At 38.5% G+C, this 17,386-nt stretch overlaps 3 protein-coding genes across 4 annotated transcripts in view; 2 read left to right on the top strand and 1 right to left on the bottom strand.

Moving 5' to 3' along the window:
* Positions 1–8,822, top strand: part of LOC141652899 (histone-lysine N-methyltransferase EZA1) — a 149,210-nt gene extending 140,388 nt beyond the window's left edge. The window contains exons 3-18 of the mRNA XM_074460514.1: positions 720–821; positions 979–1,247; positions 1,834–1,995; positions 2,517–2,601; positions 2,783–2,920; positions 3,015–3,062; positions 3,191–3,259; positions 3,749–4,146; positions 5,985–6,132; positions 6,413–6,636; positions 6,763–6,894; positions 7,469–7,556; positions 7,830–7,877; positions 7,957–8,085; positions 8,189–8,266; positions 8,342–8,822. Coding sequence (XP_074316615.1) covers positions 720–821; positions 979–1,247; positions 1,834–1,995; positions 2,517–2,601; positions 2,783–2,920; positions 3,015–3,062; positions 3,191–3,259; positions 3,749–4,146; positions 5,985–6,132; positions 6,413–6,636; positions 6,763–6,894; positions 7,469–7,556; positions 7,830–7,877; positions 7,957–8,085; positions 8,189–8,266; positions 8,342–8,533 — 2,310 coding nt within the window. The 3' untranslated portion in view covers positions 8,534–8,822. The remainder of the gene's footprint in view (positions 1–719; positions 822–978; positions 1,248–1,833; positions 1,996–2,516; positions 2,602–2,782; positions 2,921–3,014; positions 3,063–3,190; positions 3,260–3,748; positions 4,147–5,984; positions 6,133–6,412; positions 6,637–6,762; positions 6,895–7,468; positions 7,557–7,829; positions 7,878–7,956; positions 8,086–8,188; positions 8,267–8,341) is intronic.
* Positions 8,823–9,531: 709 nt separating this feature from the next.
* On the top strand, positions 9,532–13,811 carry LOC141652898 (putative pentatricopeptide repeat-containing protein At5g13230, mitochondrial). Of its 2 annotated transcripts, XM_074460513.1 has the most exons (5): positions 9,532–9,875; positions 10,245–12,899; positions 12,981–13,028; positions 13,163–13,266; positions 13,339–13,811. In XM_074460513.1, the coding sequence occupies exon 2, from the start codon at positions 10,306–10,308 to the stop codon at positions 12,706–12,708; it is 2,403 nt and encodes an 800-aa protein (XP_074316614.1). In that variant the 5' UTR covers positions 9,532–9,875; positions 10,245–10,305; the 3' UTR covers positions 12,709–12,899; positions 12,981–13,028; positions 13,163–13,266; positions 13,339–13,811. The 2 variants fall into 2 exon arrangements, with proteins under 2 accessions (XP_074316614.1, XP_074316613.1); XM_074460512.1 differs by having other exon boundaries at positions 13,163–13,811.
* LOC141652901 (protein trichome birefringence-like 6) lies at positions 13,752–16,881 on the bottom strand. The gene is made up of 5 exons (XM_074460515.1): positions 15,668–16,881; positions 15,287–15,479; positions 14,979–15,169; positions 14,372–14,530; positions 13,752–14,282 (listed from the first exon to the last, which is right to left on the bottom strand). Exons 1-5 carry the CDS (start codon positions 16,543–16,545, stop codon positions 13,958–13,960), a joined length of 1,746 nt encoding a protein of 581 aa, XP_074316616.1. The 5' UTR covers positions 16,546–16,881; the 3' UTR covers positions 13,752–13,957.
* Positions 16,882–17,386: the final 505 nt, after the last annotated feature.

The following is a 17,386-nucleotide window of genomic DNA, read 5'->3' on the forward strand; positions in this document are numbered from 1 at the left end:
CTGCGAAAATAAATTACGTTTATTTTTGGCTAACTTTAATCTAGCCACCTCCATGACTGTTCTGTTCTTAGGATACCCTGCGGTGAGCTAATGTTCTACATCCATAACGTTGAATATCTGCCACGTGGTTTTGTGTTCAGCTTTTTTATTATTCGATAAGGTGCTTTGACCTGTGCCGAACTGTGCTCATGATTAAGCATTATGCCTGGCGAGCTAAGAGCACTTGAAAGGAAATGGCAAACGTTGTACATCTTTTACGTCAAGAGTATGAAAGTTGGTTAGACCGAGACCAATGGTAGGTAAATATGAGTTTTGTGTCTGCTTGCTCCAGGATTAGTGGGTTGAGCACTACCATCTCGGAGCTTTCTTACAAGGTTGATTTTCTGGATAATTTGGGGTTAACCAATCAAGATGGCTCAGTATAGTATCTTGTCACCATTTAGGAGACTATTCTTTGTGGTGCTAATCATTTTGGCATTTAGAAGACTAAAGCAAATGAGTGTTTTACTTTAATCCTCAATTGAACTTGACAAAAATCAACTAAATTGCATCTCCATTCTGTATCTCTGTTACAGCTTATCCCTTTGTATGTGAAATCCTTATAATGTGTCATGTCAGCCGACCCCAAATCATTTTGGGATTAAGGCTCTGATGTTGTTGTATGCTGTGCAGCTTTGCACATATGCTGCGGTTTAATCTTCTAATTTGTTAATTGATAGATATCTCTTGACGAACTAATTGGGAGGGGCTATGCAAGCTTAATTTCGAAGATCAGGCAGCTAAAAGTAGAACTTGAAGCAGGCCGAGAAAGGCAAGTTAAGGTGAGCTATCTGCAGGTCCTTAGTGAATGTGTGAACTCTAAAGTATAGTTAATGATGTACTAATCTGAACCACATATCATTTAGGGTCTGCATTTGTTATGATGTAATTTTATTCAATAGAGAACTCTTGACCGCTGATGAACATTTATCTGTGAAGGAAAAACTAGATAAGAATGGGAAGGAACTGCAGAATCATACTCATAAGCTTTTCTCGGCAGCATGTATGGTGAATTCTTCAGTAGAGAATAGCTTACCTGAAGTTCCCCGGTTAGGAATTGAAAGTGCTCTTTGTGTACTGCATGGATTTCCTCTTGCTTCAGAAGAGGAAGACCGCACTAATACCAATGATGCCATATCTTCAAATAGCGTCACACTTTCAAAAATACAAAGGATACCCCGGTACACCACATGGATTTTCCTGGATAGGTGTGGCGATTCTTTCATTGTCTTCTTTCTAAATTACTGAAATGCAGTCTATCAACTCTGTTTACTGTTAAACTGACCAAGTATTCTCTACTTGTTCTTCTTTTGTCCAAAATGCTAAAGCTTATGCTACATTGTTTCAAATTTTATATTTCAGTCAGTGTGTAACCAGAATGAATGCCTGATCTTTTTTTTGCTTTTCTAAAGATCATTGACTTAGTGGTTCTTATTCAAATTTGATGCTTACAAAAGTTATTTTCCAAATCTTTTTCTTTTCGGTTGAATTTCTTCTTTGTTATCTTTCCCGATGTTTTGAATTCCTATTCCCTCTTTACATTTCTCTACATTATTGTTCCCATTTAAGTCTCTTAGCTCATATTTAAAGGCAATCCTCATTTTTTATGTCTGTTTTCATTTCGTCTCTTCAAACATATTTTTCAATCTGTTGTTCAGTCCACTATCGTTCTTTTTACTTCTCTCCACTCTTTCTTTATTTTCCCATCTCACAGTGTTAGTTCCATACGACTATTCAGGTCAGCCAACCGCTTTTGGGACTTGGTCTTTATTGTTTTCATTACATTTGACACAGAAACCAGAGAATGGTGGATAACCAGTCAGTGGTTGGGAGGAGACGCATCTACTACGAGCAATCTGGAAGCGAGGCATTGATATGTAGTGACAGTGAGGATGATCTTGCTGACATCGAGGAAGAAAAACGTGAATTTAAAGAGGGCGAAGACCGAATTCTATGGTAAGTATTGCAAATGTATGTAGTTGTAAAAATGTAGGCCGATTTATTAAGTACGCAGACACTTCATTGGCTAGCGGATCCCCGGATCTCGAAATGTCATTCAGTTCCAATGCCGTTCAGGATACTTGGCAAATTCCAAAAGGTTTGCATCTTATTGCTTTCGTTTAAGTTCTAGGGAGTGGGGACTATAGACAAGGTAATAACCTCAGCGGACACAAATTTGGACAACGAACATTATGATGTATGACTACTGGCAGTCATACATCATAACTCTGACCATATTGTTAATTGTCCTTTTCTTTTACTTGGAGTGTTCACATATGCATCAAATACATGTTCTAAGCTGGCAGTTGGCTGTGTACTAGGGGATGTTGTTTTGTTAGTCGTTATAGAAATAGAGGATATTGTATCTCTATATAAGCTACTTTCTGATATTGCCTGCCTATATTGGCATACCAATCATACGTAGCCTGATATGTTGAGTTCTAACCTACGTATGCACTCCCTTCCCCTCTCACTAGGATGGCATTTCGGGAGCATGGATTAAATGAGGATGTTGCTGATGTTGTTAGATATTTCATTGGAGGCACCTCTTCTGAAATTATGGTACTTGCTGTATGACCACTTGGGTAGACAATACAGTGATATTGTCCTGTTTCCTGCTGTTTTTGTCCTCTTACTTTTAAGTTTAGAGAGTAGTCATTACTCACTACTAATTGTTTTTTTGTTTTGGTATGAATTTTGTGTTTCTAGCAAGATAAAGAGATTTCATTCTGAAAATTTGCAGGAGCGGTATGATGAGCTCAAGCTGAAGTTGGAGGAGGAGTCACGTGCTCAAGGTTCCACCGAAAGAAATGTTCTTCTGGGGAAGAGTCTTGGTGCTGCTTTGGATTCGCTTGACAATCTCTTTTGTCGACGATGTTTGGTTTGTGACTTGATAGTATTTTCATATTATATCAAATCCACAACATTTGGACCCTCTTTTTTGTTATGTTTTGAGAACTTCAATATGTTATCAGGTTTTTAACTGTCGTCTGCATGAATGTTCTCAGACTCTTATCTATCCGGTAACTTCTCTTTAGTTTCTCTACTCATTTCTTTCATTTGTGTTTGACTTATTGTAGTTACGGCAGTGGCCAGCCTTTATCCTCTTAGATTTTTCACAGTTGACAGTGAAACTTTTAACAATTGACAGAGTGAAAAGCTGGTAGGTGGGATTGAATCCGATGAGAGGAGACCTTGCAGTGATCAATGTTACCGCGTGGTATGCCTTTGCACTTCTTATAGCACTTATGTTTTCCTGTTTGCTTGTGACATAATTTTCAGAGTTTTTAAGGCCCTCTTCTTTGGACCTTTATTTCAGTTCAGTTAGGGGCAGGGCAGGTAAGGTCCTATAAGTTAAGTTCAGTTCAGTTAGGGGCAGGGCAGGTAAGGTCCTATAAGTTAAGTTAAGTTCAGTTTAGAACTTCAGATCAGATAGTTTTAGTCCAAAAGAATAGGGCCTAACACCTTTGCATCACAAAGTGAAATTTTATTGATAAAATTAGTTGCTACGAAACATTTGAGAGACTATGATTGAGCAAAAGGTGTAATTGTCTATCAGGCAATGTAGTACTCGAGTCTCCCACTTGGTTGACTCAAAACAGAATGTCAGTGCGTGTTACTTGTCTGTTAGATTGTGGCAGCACTGCAGCAGTGGCTGGTAGCATTTAGTGAGTATATGAATTTGATTATTGTTTACCAAATTTGACAGGCTGGACAAACAGCTGATAATCCGGTGGACATATCAAATTTTAGCTCATTGATGGAAGGTAACATCATAGAAGAAGTTTTCAGTACTAAGAATAATGTAGGCAGTGATAATGCTGATAAGGTGGGCAGTACTGAACCCGTTACTGAGGGCTCTACAAAAGGAGTTGTATCTAGTACAACTGACTTGTCGATTGACATGCACACAATTGTTGGCAAACGCAAGACATTCAATGACAAAGGTGAACAGCTACAAAGTACCGATAGCATCAAAGCTTCGGTTAATAAGAAGCAGAACAAGATACAAAGGACTGATATCATCAAAGGTTTGCGTAGCTCAGAGTGGAAACCTCTTGAGAAAGATCTGTACACTAAGGGAGTAGAGATATTTGGGAAAAACAGGTATGAATATTGCCATATTGTCAATTTTTTTTTTGGATACTGTCCACCGTTATTTTGAATCTGCAGACCCTGTCAAACACAGGCTTTTTATCTGGGTTGTCGCTTTTGTGACTATATTATATCACTACAGACTTTTCCACTCTGATGGCATAATTTGTTGTAAGAGAAACTATGGCTTCTCAATTCTTAGACTCAATCAGCAACCTCAAGCACCAGTTTTAGTCACGAGTTCCATGGTTGCACCAGTTTTAGACTCAATTATCTTAGGGGCCGTTTGGTTCAAACATTAGGAATGGAATGGAATGGATTCTAACTCCATATGGGTATGGAGTTAGAACCCCATACCTCTTAATGCTTGTTTGGTTCACGTTTGGAATGGATTCGGATTCTTTTGTTTTTTTTTTGTTATTATAAGTACCTACAATGTTATTTATAATTTCAAGTAACTAATACACGATACTAACAAAATAAAACTTCAAAATAATCGATAAAAAATCAATACGACTAAATTAAAAATATTCTTGAATTATTAAAAACAAAAAAAATTGCAATATAATCATCTATCACTCTGATGATCATCTGTAATGATCAATGCTGCAAATACTCAAAACACTAATCGCCATACAAAGCATGTATGATCATCATCAATGGTGATTATATTGCTAATAAATTTGTAATGATGGGATAACATTGCAATTAGTCACACTAATCGCACTTTCGTATTGAAAAAAAGAGAATAAAAAAAGGTAGAAAAGTATTGACAATGAAAAACACGAGAAAAAAAAATGAAGAATAGAAGATTGCAGAGAAGGATTTGGTAAAATGTAATGTTAGATTTCTTTTTATTTTTTGTTTTCTATTATTCTAGGGTTTGTATATGGAGGGAATGGATTTAGAATCATGGGGTGAGACTAAGGTATGAGATTCTAGGGGGTTGGGGTGGAATTAGAACCCCTTGGGTTTCTAACTCCATTCCAAAAGGGGCCAACCAAACATTGGAATGGATGAAACCATTCCAATCCATTCCAAATGCTCCAACCAAACACCCCCTTAATTTCTGGATGACTTCCTGAACCTATATTAATTCTCAAGAATCACCGGCTTATAGTTGTGTCTTGATCAGTAATGCTTCCTCCAATTTGATATTTTCTTTCCCCATCCCTTATGGGGAAGTTTTATTTGATCTTCCCATTTCCTTTTAGGCAAGTATTTTTTTTATACAAACTGACAAATTTATCCTTATGAAGTGGCTTATGGTCACACGCTCTCTTCTAATAGTGATTCTACTTGCGCATATATTGTTATCAGATGTGTTTTCCGTTCTTTTGTGCCAATTTTTATATGAAGAACATATACAAGTAACGGAAGTATAAATCTGTTTGATTTCCTATACTATTATGGGATTCCTTATAAACTTGAGTATATGATGTGAGACTCTTATGTAAGTATAATATAACACAAGTTGGGACTGTGGTTTTTGAGATGCACCACGTGAATTTTTAACTTCTTGAGGACTTGGCTTCCTTGACTTCTCTTGCACAGCCTAGGAGGTAAAATCATCGAGTCATGGACTCATGACCTACTGTTGAAACCCATCAATATTTCAAAACTATCCTTTTGCGTCGTTTTACACATGAAAAAAAAAAACTTGTCTCATTCTTGCCAAGTTTTAGAACGATTTCATCCTCGGTACTCAGTAGTATAATTACGGATTAGACAGAGAATTCAGAGACAAGTTTCTCATTCATGGATCTGAAATTTGTATTCATGCTTCAGCTGACTGGTTGACTAATAAGTTGTGTGCTGTTAGTAACTTATCGACTGCAACTACTTTGCAGTTGCATGATAGCGAGAAACTTGCTATCCGGTTTGAAGACTTGCACGGAGGTATTTAATTACATGCGGCGTAATGAAGCTGCAATAACCCAGACAAAGGATACCATGCATTGTCTTGAAGACTGTGACAGAGCTGATGCTGATAATACGGTCCGCATCATTCTCTTTCTGTTTATAGCTTTTTCGTCCCAAAAAAAACTTTATTTTGCCTTGAGTTTATATTCTTGTACTTCATCTTTGATTCTCTAAAACTAGCACATATTCATGTTTCAGTCTCTTTTATCTTTTTTTCTTCCGATATCAAACATGTTCTAGTCGGGGGAAAGGAGGAGGCAATTCCACTGCCAATGGTTAGGTGTGGTTTGCTTGTGTAGTATATAATTATAGGGCAAACCTCTAAATAATAGACTGATATATTGACCTATTTTAGGAGCGTAATATACTGTCGAGATCTATATCTCGAATGTTCCGTAAAAGGGGTAGGACACGGAGGCTGAAAAATTCTTCAAAGTCCAATGCTCTTCCTTCTAGCTGGAAGAGACTTGGCGACGACAGTCAGGCACGCAAACAGTATACACCATGTACCTGTCAGTCCATGTGTGGAAAAGACTGCTCTTGTCTTAAAATTGGAACCTGCTGTGAGAAGTACTGTGGGTAAGTCCTTACTCTCCAAATTGAATAAAGTAACCCAATTAAACATCCTCAAAATGAGTTGTTCTTTGTTATCTCGTGGAGCCAGTGCATGAAATAATTCAATAACATGTGGTGGTTTAATCACAGGTGTTCAAAGGGCTGTAAGAATAGATTTCGAGGATGCCACTGTGCAAAGAGTCAGTGTAGAAGCAGGCAATGCCCGTGTTTTGCTGCTAATCGCGAATGTGATCCAGATGTATGTCGTAATTGCTGGGTTAGGTAATAATCCTTCTATCTTCTATTCAATCGATGGTTTTGGATTCTTGGTTTAACTTCTGATGATGATCTGAATAGCTAGTTATAATAAAAAAAATGGCATCACAGTTTGTTGGACCAATTAGCAAGGAGCCAAATTATGGAAATTTTGGTTGTACTGATTATGATAACGAGATCCTTTAACAAAATACCATGATTGTTTGTGGAGACCTGCATACGTGACATTTAAAAGGCACCAATTAGAAGTTGCTATGGTGGATATGGTGGCAAAAGCCTAGTAAAACCTTCAGTTTGTCCGGGAAAAAGTGCTCAAATCGTAAGGAATTGACGAAGACAAATTTGTTGAGCTGCTGCAATTATTTATAAAATCTTCACATTAACTCTGTTCCAACCTAGACTTGGCTCTCGTGTCATTGGCTTGATGAGCAAAATACCTAAGAAATGGGGCATAAAGAGTGAGTGTGCATTTTGGTGTGCTAATATATTTTAGTAGTTATGCTCCTTTTCTTCTATCCCTTAGGTATCCTCTTGTATCAAATTTGATGTTAGAATGTCGTTTCTCCCAATTTTGCTTCAGCTGTGGCGGGGGTTCATTAGGTGAACCTGTGAAGAAGGGAGATGGGCAGTGTGGAAACATGAAGCTCCTACTGAGGCAGCAAAAGAGGGTAATTTGGCATTCTGATACAATTTTTGTTTGGGCCGTTCAAGCAAATTCTCTAGATTTCTATATTTGGTTTATTGACAGTAAAAAGTCAGAAATACCGTCTCAAATTTCCACTAAGTCCACTTCACCGGTATTTCCTTCCTGCTCGACCTTTTCTTAAAACGCGTGTTTTTTTATGTCCCAAATCCAAATGAATGTCGCAAGTTTAATAGAGATAGATATGAAGTAGTGTATTCTCGTGCGCTCACAATGGTTTTGTCTATTATTTGGTCAGGTTCTTTTGGGCAGATCAGATGTTACTGGATGGGGAGCTTTTATCAAGGTTTGAAACATAATTTATGATGAATTAATTTGTTTTTACCATCAAAGCTTGACAAATAGAATGTGCCTTTTGACTCTAGGATGCTGTGAATAAAAACGAGTACCTCGGGGAATATACGGGTGAACTAATATCAGACCGAGAAGCTGATAAGCGCGGCAAAATTTATGACCGAGCAGATTCATCTTTCCTATTTAATTTAAATGATCGGGTAAGTGGGATTTTCTGGTTTGCTGTGAGATATTTTCGTTATTCACCATAATTTTAGTGCAAATCATATATAACTTTGAATCACGCAATTCATTTCATCTCAGTATGTACTTGATGCCTGTCGACAAGGAGACAAGTTGAAGTTTGCAAATCACTCCTCTAAACCAAACTGCTACTGCAAGGTATTTTTAGCAACTTCCTGGGAGTTGCTATTGATCAAATTTCGCCTGTTAAACAACGTGCTATTATATGTCCAGGTGATGCTTGTGGGTGGAGAGCATCGGGTTGGCATTTTTGCCAAGGAGCGTATTGAAGCTCAGGAGGAGTTATTTTATGACTACTGTTATGGACCTGCTCAAGCACCTCCGTGGGCACTGAGGCCCGGAACGTCTAAGAAAGACGATTCCCTGGCCACTCAAAATCGTCCAAGAAAACATCAATCTCGTTGAGCTCAACATCTTAATAACAAAACTTCTCATATATTGTTTTGGCATTTATGACTTTCAGTTTATACACACATCATAGGTTATATTAATCGTCAAGGCGATTTGACTATAATTTCCTTATAATCCTTTGCTTGGTAAAGCTAGCTCATGGATTATTGGTTTTGTGGGTATTTTCTTAGACTTCAATAACATTGATGAATGCATGATTTAAGCATTCAAAATCTGCTGTGTAATAATTTAATAACACTGATTAAGTGAGCAATTCAAACATATTTGAACTTGATTAATAGAATTCCGGTATGAGTGTAACCAATTGAAAGACTTTCTTACAAGTGTTAACCTACACGGTTTGACCTAGCAAAGTCAAACCAACCTTTGTTGACCTGACTCAGGCCTAAATTTAACCTGAAAAGGTACAACTTCGAAGTTCACCCGAAACTGAGAATGACTCACCGACAAAAATAAGCTGACCCGAAATAACCTAAAACAACTAATTTGAAACAAAATCCTTTACAATTATTAGATTTGACAAACAGATCGGGTCGTGTCAGGTTCGTGTCACATGTAAACGGATCACTAACCCTTCAACTCAAACCCGGTCCAATTAAATCTTGTGTCGTGTTCGTGTCGACCCACTTACATAAAAGGGTCATGAAGCCTCAACTCTAGCTCACTAATCTCGTGTCGGGTTTTCGTGTCATATCAATATTTAGAACAAGTAAGTATATTCATGTGATGGAGATCAAGAAAAATTAGGATTATTTAATTAAATAGGTTATTCGTGTTGCGTTCTTGTTTAGCGAGCTTAACCCAAATCCAACCCAACTAAATAATGTGTCGTGTTGGTGTCAACTCACTCACATAATTGAGTCATTAATCCTCAACCTAAACCCGTTAATTTTGTGTCGGGTTCGTGTCAGGTTTTCGGATATTGTTATTGTTTGCCGGCGGCTCGGCCAATTATGACAAGACGAGACCAAAACAATCCGATTATCCGTTGTAAAAAAAACTATTGAAACAACCCGAAATGATCGTGGACCCGAAAATAATCCGACCCAAAATAAAAATCGCCGAGTCCGACCCAAATGACCCATTCAAAGCACACCATTGCAGAGAGCAGATCCTGTTTTAAACATCAAAAAGCAGCTGCTGAGGTTTTGAACCTTACTGTCTCTATGAAAACCCAAACTCCATGGATATACCTCAATAAAGCTTATTCTTTGTCTAGTAAATGACCTTCAAATAAGACCTTGTTCCTTTAAATTGTCATTCTTTGAGGTGCATGATTCAAAAGTCGAAGAAAATGGATAATTAATTAGTACACAATCAAGTTTTGGAGATTCTGGTAAGTTGAATTTTGCTTAATTTTGTTTCTTTTAGTTATACTCTCTTTTCTCTGAATTTAATGTTAAAACAGTCTGCAATTAATTAATCTTTCCGTCTCAGTCATTTGTTAACCTTTTATATTCAATTTGAGCGGTATTTTAATCAAAGGTAAACAAATGATTGTGACGGAGGGAGTAATCATCTACATTCCGATGCCAAAGTTGATATCTTTGATTTCGGAACTTTTTGTTTTCTGGGTTTAGCAGGGTTTAGGTGATTTTAGGGTAAATTATGCTCAATTTTTGACATTTTATATTAAAAGTAGTCTCTTCAAAGGAAATGGTGGAGAAAGTTACTGCCTTTGAACAAGTTTTGGTTTGTTTTGCAGAAATGTCAGAAGATTAATTTGATGGCATAATGAGTAATTATTAAGTTTATATGGGGTTGGCATGATCAAAGTGGTGCGGCAAAGTGTGCCGCCTCCGGTCCGATGGTTGAGGAACCCGAACCCTGAGTTTGATTCACACGTATACACCCGCGCCATTCAGGATTGCCTTTCCCACAGGAGCCCTGTGTATGGGCAGCTCCTTCACTCTCAAATTATTAAGAGAGGCAATTGCCTTGATCTCTTCGGCCGCAACACTCTCCTTAACTTCTATGTTCATTTCAACTTACTGTCTCATGCCATTACTCTCTTCCGCGAATTGTCTCGTCCTAATACTGTTTCCTATGTCACTCTCATTCATGGCTATTCTCGTGCTTCCCGCTTCCCTGAGGCTCTTGAATGTTTTTCCGATCTTCACTCCCAAGGCCATCCCCTTACCCCCTTTGTTTTCACCTCCTTTTTCAAGCTCCTCATCTCCATGGACCTTTCCCATTTGGGTAGCATTCTTCATGCCTCTCTTTTCAAGCTTGGCCATGCGTCTCACCATTTTGTCGCCACTTCCCTTGTCGATTCCTACTCTTGCTCTGGATTTGTCTCTTCTGCCAGGTCCGTCTTTGACTCCCTTTTCCTTCCTGACTTGGTTTCCTGGACCGGCATGCTCACTTGTTACTCTGAGAATGCCTGCTTCCTTGATGCCCTCTCATTTTTTTCCCAGATGTTGAGGGCCGGATTCAGGCCCAACCAATACACTTTCACCAGTGTCCTCAAGGCTTGTGTTGGATTACGGGATTTGAACGTAGGCACGGCTACTCATGCCTTTGTTCTCAAGTCTTGTTATGACACTGACTGTTATGTCGCCATAGCCCTCCTTGATCTTTACATTAGCTTTGGTCGCCTTGGGGATGCTCATCAAATATTTGAAACCATGCCAAAAGAGGGTGTCATTTCTTGGAGTTTCATGATTTCTCGCTGTGCCCAGTCTGATCAGAGTCACATGGCTCTCACACTTTTTCGACGGATGAGGCAATCAATTATGCCTAATGAGTTCACTTTAGCTAGTGGGTTGCAGGCATGTGCAACCTTGTCTCATCTGGACATGGGAATGCTTATTCATGCCCTTGTCCTCAAAATCGGCCTTACATCTAATGTATTTGTCTCCAATGCTCTCATTGATGTGTATGCAAAGTGTGCAAGGATGCAGGACTCAGAGCTCCTGTTTGAGGATTCGGCAAACAAGACTGATGTCACTTGGAACACTATGATTGTCGGGTATGCCCAATTAGGAGACGGGGAGAAAGCAATAATGGTGTTGAGGGATATGCTTAAGACCAAGCTCTTACCTACTGAAGTCGCTTATTCAAGTGCGCTCCGTGCTTGTGCTACCTTGGCAGCAGTGGATCCTGGGACACAGATACACGCCTTCGCTATCAAAACCAAATCCGACAGAGATAACGTGGTGGGTAACTCCTTAGTGGATATGTATGGCAAGTGTGGGAACATCAAGCCTGCTCGTTTGGTTTTTGATATGATGGAAGACCCGGATCAGGTTTCATGGAATTCAATTATTTCAGCGTATGCTGTGCACGGCCTAGCAAAAGAGGCGTTAAGTATGTTTCAAAGGATGCAGGAAACCCAATGTAAACCAAACAATGTAACTTTCGTTGCCGTTCTTTCAGCTTGCAGCAACATTGGGTTATTAGATGAAGGGGAAGCTTATTTCGATGCAATGATCAGGGACTATGGCATTGAACCATCTGTTGAGCATTATACATGCATGGTAGGACTCTTGGGCCGATCAGGCAATCTTGATAAGGCTATGAAATTGATTACGGAGATGCCATTAGAGCCTACCATCACGGTTTGGCGTGCTATGCTTGGAGCGTGTGCCATACACAACAATGTAGATCTAGGCAGAGTTGCGGCCGAGAACATTCTTAAAATTGAACCACAGAATGATGCGGCGTATGTGCTAATGTCGAACATTTTTGCATCGAAAAAGAAATGGGGTGATGTAGCTCATGTCAGAAAAAGCATGAAGAATAAAGGATTGAAGAAAGAGCCGGGTGTGAGTTGGGTTGAAATACAAGGCACTGCACATTACTTCACTGTTGGTGATACCTCACATCCTGATATTAGGCTAATAAGGGGAATGCTTGAATGGTTAAGGAAGAGAATTAAGAGAGAAGGATATATTGCTGATTGCAATGCCGTTTTGTTTGAAGTAGAAGATGATGAGAAGGAGCTACATCTGTGGTCGCATAGTGAGCGTCTAGCTTTGGCGTTTGCAATAGTTAGGACACCGGTTGGTGCCCCAATCCGAATACTTAAAAATCTTAGAATATGCACAGACTGTCATGCTGCTTTTAAGCTTATCTCAAAGGTTGTTCAGCGGGAAATCGTTGTCCGGGATATAAATAGGTTTCACCACCTTCAGGATGGTATCTGTTCTTGTGGTGATTTTTGGTGAATTCCCATCAGCTAATGAATCACTCGTCCTCATGTTGCCTACTTCATTATAAAAGGTTGCAATATTAAATTTGCTCTGGCACTTGGAGTTGTCCAGAAGTAACATTATCTACAGAGAGAAATGTTCTTCTGGATAAGAGTTTTAATGCTGCTTTGGATTCGTTTGACAATCTCTTTTGTCGATGACATTCGGTAAGCTACTTGATATCAAAGCCAACACGTCTGGATCCTCTTGTTTGCTTTTTTTTTCTGAGAACTTGAATATTTCATCAGGTTTTTGACTGTCCTCTGCATGGATGTTCTCACACTCTTGTCTATCCTGTAAGTTCTCTTTAGTTTTTTCGCTCTTTCCTCTCATGTGTGATTGACTTATTGTAGTTACAGTAGTGCCAGTGGCCAGCCTTTATTCGTTTAGATATTTTACAGTTGACAATGAAACTTTCGACAATTGGCAGAGTGAGAAGCATTAGGTGGGACAGAAACCGATGACAGGAGACCTTGCAGTGCCCAGTGTTACCCCCGTGGGACAGAAACCGAACTACTACTGCCAGAGTGCCAGGTATTTTCAACAACTTCCTGTGAATTTAAATCAAATCAACAACCTGGTATTATATATCCAGGTAATGCTCAGGCTAGAGATCATCGAGTTGGCATTTTTGCCTAGGGGCGTATTGAAGCCCAGGAGGAGTTATTTTATGACTACTGTAATGGACCTGATCAAGCACCTGCATGAGTGCGTTGGCCCAGAGGCCTGAAGCATCTAAGAAAGACAACTCCCTTCCCTGCCTCTTAAACCCATCTGAGAAAACATCAATCTTGTTGAGCTCGACATTTAAACAACGAGACTTATCTCATTTTATCGCGTTGGAATTTTTTTATTCGTTCAACACTTATACACTCATCATAGGTTATATTGATGCCAATGAGATTTGCTTATAGTTTCCTTTGTATGTTAAATTTAAGCCATGCATTATTGGCTGAGAGTTTTTTCTTAGACTCGGATAGTATAGTGAAGGCTCAAATTACTCAGCTGTGTCGAAAATATTTTTGAGACGTGTTTTGTAATTATTTAATCACGCTAATAAAGTGAGAAATTCAAACGTATTTGAACTTGATTCGAGTATTACAGATGATTACAGGTGAAGTTCACTTGCCTGATGTGGAAGCAATGAAGAATGAATGAATGAATGATTTGTCTACGATTTATCTTTCCTTTGTACAACTTAATTTCATTCTCTTTTGAGATAGAATTAGCTAGCATACAAGTTATTCCGCTGTTTCAACCGTATGTAGTAATACAGGAGCTCATTCCAAGCATCTGGAACACCAGGAAGACACCAATGACTGCAATCTTCAACCGAATGACCCGTCCCTACAATGTTTTTGCCATACTTTGATGGGTGACCGTCTATTCGAAATGACGACATGCCACTTACATTTAGGAAAGTAACTGGAATCCTCATCTTGCTAATAATCTCCTCTGCAATTATATCTTTCGCAGGGTTTTCAACATATGCTTCACTAAGGGGATTTCGAGCTTCTCGACAATGTCCACCAGTGTTCCATTGCCCCTCTCTGTTTAGTGAAACCACTCAAACCAGACAGTTGTTAGAAAGACGATGAGTGCATCAGTAAGCAACTAAGCATGTTTTCAGGGGAAATACCTGAAATGGGCGGGTGCTGTACTTCGAAAAAAGATGTGGGTTTTTTGTGGATTGACATTTTTGTCCACCCATGTCGCCCATGTCGCTAATGCTTTCTTGTATGCTGTTATAGGATCTAGATGGGGATAAACTTCATTCCCTTCCTGGTAATAGTTTTTCCTGATGCAATTGCAGTATATTGTCAATGGACATATTCTCATATGAGGTAGCCTTATGATAATACAATTACGAGACTGACCCCTGTGGCCATACAACAACATCAGAGCCTTAATACCAAAATATTTAACTTAATAAGACGGCATTTCAAGAGACTTTTTTCTGGAATATATGTTAGAAACACAAACAAAGCGATTTTGACGCTCTAACAACCGGAAATAAAAGTTGACACAATTGATTTAGTATTTTAGTCAACAAATGACTGAAACTCATGTTGGAATTCATTCTTTACATCTCAACACCAATATCAAATGCTTTTACATCCATGTTACATTCCTCACATTCCAAAGACATGCGGATCATGTTGGCTTATTGATGCAAACAAGATGACAGCATATGAAACTGATGCTGTAAATGATCAAAAAAACATGTTAGCAACTATTGAACTTACCCTGCCTTTGTTTTGTAATGAGACCACCAATTTCCGGTGTTGAAGACGAGAATATCAGCACCTCTCCATTTTGCTGATTCCCTATCAACACTATCAATGCGCAATGTTGCCTTTCGCTTCTTCCCTACCTTTGCCTTGGTTTCACGTACTAAGAAATGTGATACATGGAATTCAACTGTACATTGGTAATCCTGCATTGTAGAAGCAGATTACAGTCATGCGAACAAATATAACAGGACCCCAATTTTGTCTCATGTTATTCGGGATATGATAATGAGGAAGAAGTTGATATTAGTTATGATCCTTACCTTAAATCTAAAACTATAATTCCCTCTTTGCTTTGTAATTCTTCGACCTCGTGTCTCATAGACTTTCCTTGGATCTTTAACCGCTCCCATTAGTAGACAAAGCAGCGATTCCCATTGATTTCGATTAATAGAATCCCCAGCAAATACTAGTCTCTTTCCTCTAATTAATTCCAGCATATTTGTTGCATTAAACCTAACATTACAATTTCACAATCACCATTATTGTTTTCAACAAAACCCCACAACATTGAAGACATAATAATTGCAAGCTAACAATCCATAATGTCTGTCTCATTCATTTGTTACCTTTTATATTCTTTGTGAGCGGTATTTTAATCAAATGTAAACAAATGACTGGAACAAACGGGGGGTATTCAATACCTTGGAATATCGCAATCATGTGGTTGCCATCTCCACTTCATGTAATCTTTGTCCAATCTCCCATTACCTTGACAATTAAACCCTTCATCTATGAATGGACATGAGAAATTTGTGTACAATGGGTAGTTCTTCTCATCAAACACCCACCTCCCCATTGAAACATCACAAACTTTTCTCTTCTTCTTGCCTATCCCCTCATCAACTTTACTAACCGAAGCGAAATTTACCAACTTTTCCCCTCCTCTACTCCCAAAACTTGCAGTAAAATTGCCCTCTTGGCACCTCCCCATTGATACATCACAAACTTTTCCCCTCTTCTTGCCCATCTCCTCATCAATTTTACTAACCGAAGCGAAATTTACCAACTTTTCCCCACTTCCATTCCCAAAACTTGTACTAAAATTACCCTTTGAAGCTTGATCATTAACTTTACCAATTTTTCCTTTACCAACAAACCCAGATGCATTTTGAGGTTTTCTCAAATGGGTAACTCCCAAATTTGCAACTTTCACTCCATAAGCTAATACTTTACTACTTTTACTACTTGTAGTATTAACTGAGACTGTAATACTGTTATTACCAACAAACCCAGGTAAAAGTTGAGATTTTTTAACATGGGTATTGGATAAATTAGTGTTATTTACTGTATTAGTGGGTAAATCAGTAAAAGGAGCAGTAAAAGAAGGTAGATTTAATGGAGTAAGTTTGAAACTAAGAGATGATGTATTAAGCAGAAAATAAGCTTCTTGATGAATAAAAGGTGAAGCTTGCATTGCCCAGGAAAATAAGTAAGATAAGAGTACTAAAGAGAAAGATAGAGTTAAAGAGAGGACCAGAAACCTTGTTGATTTGCATGACAAGCTTTTCTGCTTCTCCATTACTGCCAGCTAAAGCTCGGAAGCAGTTAGTCTCGCTTAAGACGAAGTATCCTTTTTAAACCAGGATTTGTGGCTTGGGAGAGGGATAAATGCATCTGAGAGACTGAGACTAAATCTGGGAACTGTTTTTAGTATTTACAGTTGTTATGTTAATAAGTAGTTGGATTTAATGTTTGTGAAGACCAATTTATCTGAGGGTAAAGAGGAAAAAGACTAGGAAGGGAGTGGGGTAGAGAGGTAAAGAACGTGACTAAAGTTGTGACATGGTCCAAGATGAGAAGGTAGAAAACTTGAGAATGTAATTTATTCTAATCAAATCATTTTGATTAATTAACCTCTTGCCCGGGTTTTTTGAGCTTAATTTCAGCTATTATTTAGTTCACTCCAGTTCAATTCAGCTTATTTCAGCTCTATTCATCTTAGCAACTTCAATTGTATTTAGCTCATTTGAGTTCAGTTCAACTCACTTCAGCTCGATTCAGTTGAGTTTAGCTTCATTCAGCCCAAAAGAACAGAATTTTATACAGAATCTAACATCGGACTTTTGACCGGAACACAAGAACATGCCATAGATTTTAGGAATGAGAAGTGGATTATGAAGTGATATTAGGTGATAAGTGGATGAAGCAAGATGTGAAGTTTGATATGGCGTTTTAGAGCATGTATAATGAAATTTTTTTGTTTATGTCACTAGTTCACTATAAATTATGCAAATACCTCGGTTTTAACCTGAAATAGACTCTCGATTGGGATATCCTCCCTTTCGCCCAAGAAAGTCACACTCTTTTATCAGATAGCTACATTCCCTACTTCTCGGCGCTCTATATGAAGAGTAAATCTT

The sequence above is a fragment of the Silene latifolia genome, chromosome 4 (genome assembly GCF_048544455.1).
Source record: "Silene latifolia isolate original U9 population chromosome 4, ASM4854445v1, whole genome shotgun sequence".
Classification (NCBI taxonomy): Eukaryota; Viridiplantae; Streptophyta; class Magnoliopsida; order Caryophyllales; family Caryophyllaceae; genus Silene; species Silene latifolia.